Below are 9,389 nucleotides of genomic sequence, written 5' to 3'. Positions count from 1 at the left end.
GCACAAATTATTTAAAATTACTGGACCCAAAAGGAAACTCGAAGGACCCTATGACACTTTACCTTTTGGCTTTAAAAAGCACAAAAACTAACACATTACATACAGCAAGACTTACCTGACTCGTCCCACACACCCTTGAGGATCGGTAGCAAACCACGTGGTCCCGACTCTTCAAAATGATGAAGCAACCCCTCTCTACTCTCGAATCTTCTGCATACCTGAAGAGCGGCTAGGGCTTGGAGAGTAGGGACCTCGTCCCACGGGAGCCATGCCGGGATGACACAGGGGTCAGGTAGGGGCTTCCACAACTCAGAAACGGTGAAGTCGTACTCCACTACCTGACGGGTGCGCGAGCGGTTACCTCGACGTGACCTCCCAAAATAAAGCCGCCACTCGCGCCGTGCATCCCGCTCCAGCTGACGGTGAGCCCGACTCCATTCCCAGGCAGAGATGGATGGCTGCTGTGGCGGCGGGTCTGTCCATGCCAGGAGCTTAGACAATTGTACAATCACTTGCAGAATCGTTAGAAGTGAGGTCAACATTGTAACTAACTGTGTTTCAGAGCACGGGAGCTCAGCGTCCAAGTGGAGGGGAGGTCACATGACCGGTCATGTCGCCGGGGAGGGGTGAGTGTTTCAGTCTAACTCAAATCATGGCACAGATACCCTCGCTTGTGGACCTATGTGCGGTGAAGTATTGTGAATCCTTTGATAGTAAACAACATTTGCTCCAGAACACTGTATCCCTTCCTCGCAAAATTACCGACATTTTGACTAACGTTCACACCTCAAATTGTATAACCGTACGCACCGAGTCCTACCTCCAGAGTGGTGAAGAGTATTGCAAGGAGTGTTGGAGGAATACGTTTACTCATGGCGTTTTCCGGGACTTCCGGTGCCTTTACACTCGCCCTTCCGTAGATAGACGTATATACACCCAAAAGGGAGTATGGGAGTAGATCCGATCTAAATTTATCTGTAAATCGTGTAACAACCCGTTTAAAACAACCGTACGCTGTATGTGTTGTTGCGACTACCGGTTTGATTGTAGGGCACCTCCAATCGGTGTAATCGATAGAGGTATAGTACCACCCCTCGCCAATTTGAGCGGAGCAAAATACTGTGAGCAGTTTGAAATGGGGGAAGCGCTAATTTCACATTTGCGACAGTACCATACATACGAAATAGAATCCAAGCTAGAAGAAATTCATCGTGAAAACTGCCGAACAATAACAGCGGTATACCACTTCAACCAGGGAGCAATGTACTGTATAAAATGCTGGTATAATCTCAGTTCGGGTAAGAACCCTAACGTGAAGGTAGATATGGTACTTCAAAAAGGAAACGTGCGTAGGATCCAAACTGTATTTTCTTGTTCTCTTTGCAACAGCACCTGTATACACATGGTACAACCAATGTGCACGTGCGATACGTGTGACGTAGGGTGGTAGACCGCGTCACTTGGACTACACAATGTAGTCTTGTTAAACCGTCCCTGTGCAAATGGGTATGTATGAATGTGGGAGCTCAGTAAGGGGTTTGGACTTGGGCATGGAGATGAACAAGATTAGGCCCTCGAACGGTTCGGTACGAATGTGGTCCTTCGGGGTGGGCTAAACCCTATAAGTCCCAGAGACCGTGAATGTATGTGTAATGTCTAAGAATAAGGGATGGGGATAGAATATAGAATAAGGGATGTCTAAGAATATTTGGATAGAATTTTTGAAAAAGAGCCAAGAGAAAGGTGTACCATTTGAACTCGTTGTGTATCACGAAGACATGTTAAAGTGTACTGTGCGGGAATCACAGAACTTCTTGTCCAGATTCAGACCATTTCCAGATCAATTCGGAAAGCTTGTACCGCTGAGAAACGCGCACGGTGGTATACACTTTGCCCAAGTCTGTATAAAAATGTTAGAGTACGGTTGTAAAATACCACACGCCTCACGTTGCATCATTCTCACGGAACGAACTATACCTATTAGGAAACCTGTTACAATCTACAGACACGTACTGGCATCAAAGTGTTACAGTGACATCAGCTACAACGTAGCGTACGGCCCGGTCCCTGACGGACTGCCGAGAGGCGAGAGAAACAAAGTGTTTGCAGGCGTAAACAATCTGTGTCAGAGCCTCTTTACATCCGAATTTCTCAAGGCGGCTCTACCAACGGTGCCCATGTATTGCGACAGATTCGGAATAAGTCTGCGGGACGGGGTGTATAGCATTACAGACCGTAAGCAGTTTGAGGCGTGGAGGCGGTTCACAGGAGCCAATCCGAGTGAGTTCTGGCTACTCAACTCTTACCTAATTCACATACACGGTACAGTGAGAAATCCCATCGCACAGTTAAAAGGGTTTATGGATAAGACTGTGGAGTACGACAAGTATACAGTGGCCGAGATCCCCCAGTGGAGGGACGGCTGGAAGAGAACCTTTGTGTTCAGATCACGGGCACGAGTACAGATACCGAGATCGGTATACTTCAAGAAACTGGGTACGGAAGCGTCACTTTGTGAAATCATTCACTTCCTTCGTAAAACCAAAAAAGAGCAATGTTCTTCAGACAAGTCGAACTACCTTGAAAATTGAGTGTATATAAGTGTTAAACGGACAGATGGTGTCATCATTGATAATAATGGAGCGGAACGAGAAACAGCTAAAGGCCGAGATATCCAAGTTAAGAACGGCTATTAAACGAAAGTACAAGGAGTTCAAACAAGGAAACCTGTCCTCCGAAGTCCGTCTGGAAAAACAGTACAAACCCCTCCTCTCGGAACTGCGAAAGCAAACCAAGGACCCCGATATTAAAGGGGAACCAAAAGAAGAGCATGACGAGGACGGTATAAAAGACGAACCAACCAAGTTTTCTCCACCCGTAACGTCTTCTCCGACAGTACCAGCTGTACACAATAAAGTGCTGGAAACCACGGTACCCGACGTAAGCACGGCCCTCTCCACGGCCGAAGGTCAGCTGGAGGCCTCACAGTGGGTCAAAGATTCATTCCAGAACGCGTTGACTGTCAAGTACATGAAGGCACTAATGAAGGACATTCCCAGCAATAGAAAGATTGATTCCATATACGGTCCACGCTACGAAAACAGTACACTAATGGTCGGGAACAAACCGTTAACTTTCGATAATGACGGCAGTATAGTCATAGATGACGTACACTACACGCCTACAAAGGGTCTTTATGAATTGCTCTTCAAACGTGCACCACTCAAGGAAGAGTACGACGAAAACGATTTACACGCTTACAGGGATATAATGAAGCGGACACAGGCGCACAAAAGAGGTTACAATTATAAAAGCAACATAAACCGTAACAACTCCACAAAATATGAGCTCGTAATTTCAAAGTTATTCCCCAAAACACACACTGGTAAGGGATTCAAGGACCTGTCACGTCCTGACCCTGTGTACTATGACGACCCGAATGAATTGTGTGAGAGGCTAAGAGTGTTGGTAAGCTCCGCTGAGGCCGGTAATACGGGGCATAAAAACGAGATTATTAACATCGTAGAAGAGCTGAGGGAGCTAAAACTCATAAGCGGTAGTGGTAACGCCAGATACAGAGCTCTGGTATAAATGTATAGACAAAACCCCGTAATGTACAGTTTCGAAATGAGCGTGGACAAGTTTGGTCGCACCGGTAGTGAGGCCGGTAAGAGAGGTCCGCCTGGACAAGGATTCAGTCTCACAGTCGACGGCAACTACGATATCAAAGGCAAACGGTTATGTAACGTGGCCGATGCGCAGCAGAGTCTAGACGTTGTAAACTTGCAGACCTTGAAAAATAATGTGGATAGCGCAGTCCTCAAGACTGTGTCTGACGTTTCGCTTGTATCCAAGAAAAATGTGATGGACGCTAAAGGTAACAGGATTAGCAACATAGGTGATGCTATACTCTGGACCGATGCTCTGACTCTTCGCCGTCTTGCTAGTGAGGTGCCCTATAAGGACACGGACAGCAAATATTACAGGTTTGACAACTACAGATTGCGCATGATAGGTGATCCCGCTGGGGATACAGATGCAGTGACGCTAAAATATCTTAAAACGAACACTCTAAAAAGAAGTAGTGATGGTAACGTCTGGGAATGTGATAACAAAAGACTCGGACAGATGGCTGATCCTCTTCTCGCTGGCGACGGGGTAAACCTGCAGACCTTGGACAAGAAATTAAAAGACACCAAAACAGATATGACCCGGTCTATGCTCAAGACACTAAATGCGAATAAACTCGATGCCAGAAATAATAGACTACCTAACGTAGCTGACCCCACGAACGAAGCGGACGCCGTCAACTTGCGAACGCTAAACAAAAGAACACTAAAGTTCGATACTGAGATAATAGACGCTAAAAAGAGAAGAATAATCAACTTGAGCGATGGTGAGGGACTGGGCGATGCTGTGACTCTGTCACAACTACGTACCCTTACACCTATCAAGAGTATTACAGATTCTACCGTTACATTCGATAATTTCAGACTCTGCATGGTTAGATGGCCAGTCGAGCCTACGGACGCTACGACTAAACGATATGTAGATAGGGCACTATCACTTCTACCTCAGATGAAAGACGGCTACTGGAGTTTTGGACGTATGCGTCTGAGCGAGATATAAGAGCCTCTATACGAGGGCGAAGCTGTTAATCTGAAATACTTTTAAAAACACGCCATGAACAGAGCGGGGCGAAATTGGAACGCACAAACCGGTAAAGTCACTAATCTGGGAGATCCTACCGAAATGAGTGACGCTGTGTCCATGAATTACCTAGTGAGAGTACTGAGCGAAGTCTATTACGGTATGTACAAACTACTGGCTCCGACGCTGGACGCTATACACTTAACCGATAAAGACGAGTGGATCAGCTTCAACATTGTCAACCCATACTTTAGAGATCCAGTGAGCAGGGTTAGATCGAAACCGTGATGGTTTTATTTATATGTGAGTTGCTGACATTTTTACCGTCAGTTTACTTTAGAACCTGGCGAGATGCGGGTCTTGGTATTTATTCTATGTGTAGCTCCTCTGATTGCTGCTAATAAAACTTTGCTGTACTTGGAGAGATACGGCTATCTCGATACTAATACCTCAGAGCTATCCACAGACATTACACAGGCGATCGTTAGGTTTCAAGAGATGTTCGGCTTGAATGTGACCGGATATGTAAATGAGGAGACGACTAACTTAATGAACCACCCCAGATGCGACAATTCAGACAAGTTAATAGCGTCTTTTACTGCAAACCCAAACTACGGATGGCGGAAAAACGATATTACCTGGTTTATGTACGGTAGTAATTATCAGTATGACCAACTATGTCGGGATGCGTTCGCCCTATTCTCAACACATTCCAACCTGACCTTCCGGCGGGACCCTATAAGTCCCACAATCATTTTAAGTATCACTCCCAGGAAACATCTTTCGTATTATCTACGGAAAAATTGCAGTAGAGTGTTTGATGGTAGGGGTGGTTTAGTGGGTCACGCCTTTCTCCCTATATTGGGGATGAACCAGACAGATGTTCATATGGACGGTGAAGAAGATTGGGATTATACAATGGATCTACCTGCGCCCGGAAAAGTTTCCTTCTTTTTGGTTCTATTACACGAAATTGGACACGCTCTAGGCTTGCAACATTCATCACTTTCGTCGTCTATAATGTATCCTTTTTATTTTGTACCACATGGTATTTCAAATCTTTACCGATATGATTTAGACAGAGATGATCAAATGGCAATACAGTATATTTACGGACCACCGACCCCCTCCACCTCAACATCCACTACAACATCTACAACACCATCCACAACAACAACATCAACTACGACGACAACATCGGCTACCAATAGACCAATAGAGGTCACGCCTACGCCTACAGATTTGGACATTTGTAATTTAAGACACAAACTCAACACGTTCTTAGTAGTGAGAAACAGACTATACGCGTTTTACGGTAAATACGTTTGGATACTAAGCCTGAACGAAGCCCATAGAACGCGTGAAGAGTTTACCAATCCTATGATAATTACAGAGTGGTTGACTTTCTTACCGTCAGACTTTACTAACGTTTCGGCCGTGTACCAGAGACCGAACGGGGACGTAGTCATGATCGTAGACAGAACTCTATACGTTATAGATTACCCGTCACTTAGACTGTCCAATCAAAGACCCATTAGCAGAATCGTACATACCAGAGTTAAGAAAGTCAATGCAGCGTTAAACAGTAATATGGGTAAAACCTACGTCTTCGTCGATGACCAGTTTGTTGTAGAGTTAAACGAAGCACCCTCACAGGCACCATGTTGGGGATGACTTCAAGCGTACTCCCCGGTGTTCCGGGGTCCATAAAGGGAGGTTTCAGATATAAAAACGGTCGTATTTATTTTATAACAGACAGTTACGTGCTGGAGTTTGACGAGTTTACCGGTACTGTCACAAAATCCGAGGCGGACATCTTCGACGTACTGCAGATTACTTGTGTGCGTGAATCGCTACTCAAGCAGTTGTATAAAGTGATACGGTATATAAATGGCGAACCACAAACGTAATTCAAACAGAGTGAAACGAGCTGTCAAGCGGGGTAGAGGTATAGTGACCAGCGTACTGAACAACGCACTGCCCGCTGTAGGCACCATAATATACCGTGCTGTTGACGCGTTACCTGTCGAATTACCCCTTCCCGGCGGCTATCAGTACTGTGGGCCAGGTACGAGATTAGGGGTGAGATTGGCAAGGGGTGATAGGGGTATTAACAAACTCGATTCTGCCTGTAAGCTCCACGATATAGCGTACTCGAAATACACGGATTTAGAACACCGGCGAGAGGCCGATAAGGAATTGGCCGAAAGAGCTTGGCAAAGGGTGAAATCGGGAGACGCTAGTGTAGGAGAAAGGGCCGCTGCCTTAGCAGTGACGGCAGCAATGAAAGCTAAAACAGCGTTTGGGGGTGGGAGAAAGAAAAAACCAAAGACAAAGCGAGGGAGGGGTAAACCTAAGGGCAGAGGGCTCTACCTGAAACCGTATCCAAAGAGGGGAGGTGGTGGGGTTAGAAAAAAGAAGAGGTATTGTAAAAAAAACAACAATCTCGATACCGATAAAACCTCTAACAAACCACGAATTGATCCGTTATGCGAGGCTACTCAATATTCCAAACTTTCGAGGTGTCTACATGAGGGACACACTGCCCAAGACCCCGCGGCAGTACGAGTCGGCCATAGTTAACCTGGACAGTTCCCACGGTGAAGGTACGCACTGGGTCTGTTATAAGAAACTCGGAGACAGAGTGTACTACTTTGACAGCTTTGGAAATCTGAGACCGCCGGTAGAACTCGTATCCTACTTTGGATCAGGGGTGAGCGTACAGTATAACTATGAGCGTAAACAGTCTGAGGACTCAGTAGTCTGCGGTCACTTGTGTTTAAAGTTTCTGGCGCGTAATGTTTTCACTTAACGGAGCTGCTCCGCACGTATCTTGCGAGGTCTTTCCACCAATGGATTTGAGCGATGGAGAGTACGAGATTGGTCTAATTGATCTCTCGACGTACTATACGATACCAAACATTGAAAGAGGTGTGAATGACATGTTCCACTACGGAGTCGACAAAGAAATAGTGATAGACGAGGGGTCGTATGAAATTGAAAACATAGAAGAATATATCAAGTCGCACATTGACGGAAGTGTGACGTTCAGTCTTAAGGCAAACAATAGCACGCTAAAGTCCGAAGTATCGTGCAGTGAAGCGATACATTTTGAAAAGCCGAATTCGGTAGCCTCAGTACTTGGTTTCACCGCTAAGGAACTGGAGCCTCATAAGACCCACATGTCCGACCTCCCCGTCAGTATTATGGCGGTAAACACGATACGTGTCGAGTGCAACATTGCACGCGGTTCCTTTCAAAACGGTATGGAAGGACACGTGTTGCACGAGTTCTACCCCGATGTGGCTCCCGGGTATAAAATAGTTGAGAAACCGAGCACTGTCATCTATTTACCGGTGAACGTCCGCAGGGTGAACAATATAGAGGTCTCTCTCAGAGACCAAAACGGCGATTTAATCAACTTTAGAAACGAACCCGTCTCGTTACGCTTGCACATTAGGAAGCGGCAAAGGGTCTAGTATTTAGAGAAGTGTCTGCTCAGGCATTGGCCAGTAAACACTGGAAGACGGTAGTGTTAACATCGCGAAACATTCGGTTTCTAGCGTCACTGGGGTTCAAATATGGCGCTACTGGCAATAGAGTCGGCCGCAGAGTATGATGAAGTTGTTACAGGTTGGGAGTTTCACTCTCATAAGCCTTACGCTTCGTCAACTCTGAAGAACAACGACGAAATCAGAATTCCGATAAGTCAACAGGATATAATTACGGCACCGTTCGAAAGCAGTATACACATCACTGGTAAAGTGAGTGCTAAGAAAGCTGACGGGAGTGAGTCCAGTATCTCACTAATAAACAATGCCATCGCATTTTTATTCGACGATGTAAGGTACGAGATAGGCGGTATAGAGGTTGACAGGACGAAAAATGTAGGTATAACGAGTACTATAAAAGGACTACTCTCCATTAGGGATGAAGAGCAAAAGTGTCTCGTAAACGCGTGCTGGCTCGGTCCCAATACGACAAGTGAGGCCGGTGAATTTACGTATTCGGTGCCTCTGAAACTTTTGATGGGTTTTGCCGAGGATTACAAGAGAATTGTTGCGAATGTTAAGCAAGAGCTTGTTCTCTTGAGGTCAGCTACGGATGTCAACGCCGTTATATCACCGGACGCGTCAAACCTCGACTTTCAGATTACATCGCTCGAGTGGCGTGTACCACATGTTACAGTGTCAGATAGTTACAAATTAAAATTATTGCGCGTGATTGAGAAAGACACTTTGATTCACCTACCGTTTCGGTCCTGGGAACTTCACGAATATCCTTCACTACCACAAACGACTCGACAGAGCTGGACAATAAAAACGAGTTCGCAAATTGAAAAGCCTCGGTACGTGGTGCTGGCCTTTCAGACCGGTAGAAAGAACGACCTAAGAAAGTACGCCTCTACTTTTGACCGTTGTGCCCTTACGAATGTTAGACCTTAGAATGTATCTGAATTCACAGTACTACCCTTACGACAATGTCCACGGCGATCTCTGTATATTTTACGACATGTACACACGATTCCAAAGTTCGTACTATGAAAAAACCAGGGTCTCCGCTGGTTGACTTTAAAACATTCACGTCTCATGTGCCTCTGTACGTGATTGATTGTTCCAAGCAGAACGATTCGATCAAGTCGGGACCTGTAGATGTTAGGTTGGAATTTGAAGCTAAGGAGAATTTCCCGCCAAACACAGCTGCATACTGTCTCCTACTGCATGACTCCCACATGGCGT

At 45.8% G+C, this 9,389-nt stretch overlaps 1 protein-coding gene across 1 annotated transcript; it reads left to right on the top strand.

Annotated features, from left to right (window-relative positions):
* Positions 1-8,231: 8,231 nt before the first annotated feature.
* On the top strand, positions 8,232-9,095 carry LOC124368170. The gene has a single exon (XM_046825445.1). It carries the CDS (start codon positions 8,232-8,234, stop codon positions 9,093-9,095), a length of 864 nt encoding a protein of 287 aa, XP_046681401.1.
* Positions 9,096-9,389: the final 294 nt, after the last annotated feature.

This window comes from Homalodisca vitripennis, chromosome 8, assembly GCF_021130785.1.
Source record: "Homalodisca vitripennis isolate AUS2020 chromosome 8, UT_GWSS_2.1, whole genome shotgun sequence".
NCBI lineage: Eukaryota > Metazoa > Arthropoda > Insecta > Hemiptera > Cicadellidae > Homalodisca > Homalodisca vitripennis.
This window is presented reverse-complemented; position numbering and strand designations above follow the sequence as displayed.

Bases quoted from the DNA above. Each gene is read 5' to 3' on its own strand.
- LOC124368170 (XM_046825445.1), top strand. From the start codon at position 8,232: ATGGCGCTACTGGCAATAGAGTCGGCCGCAGAGTATGATGAAGTTGTT.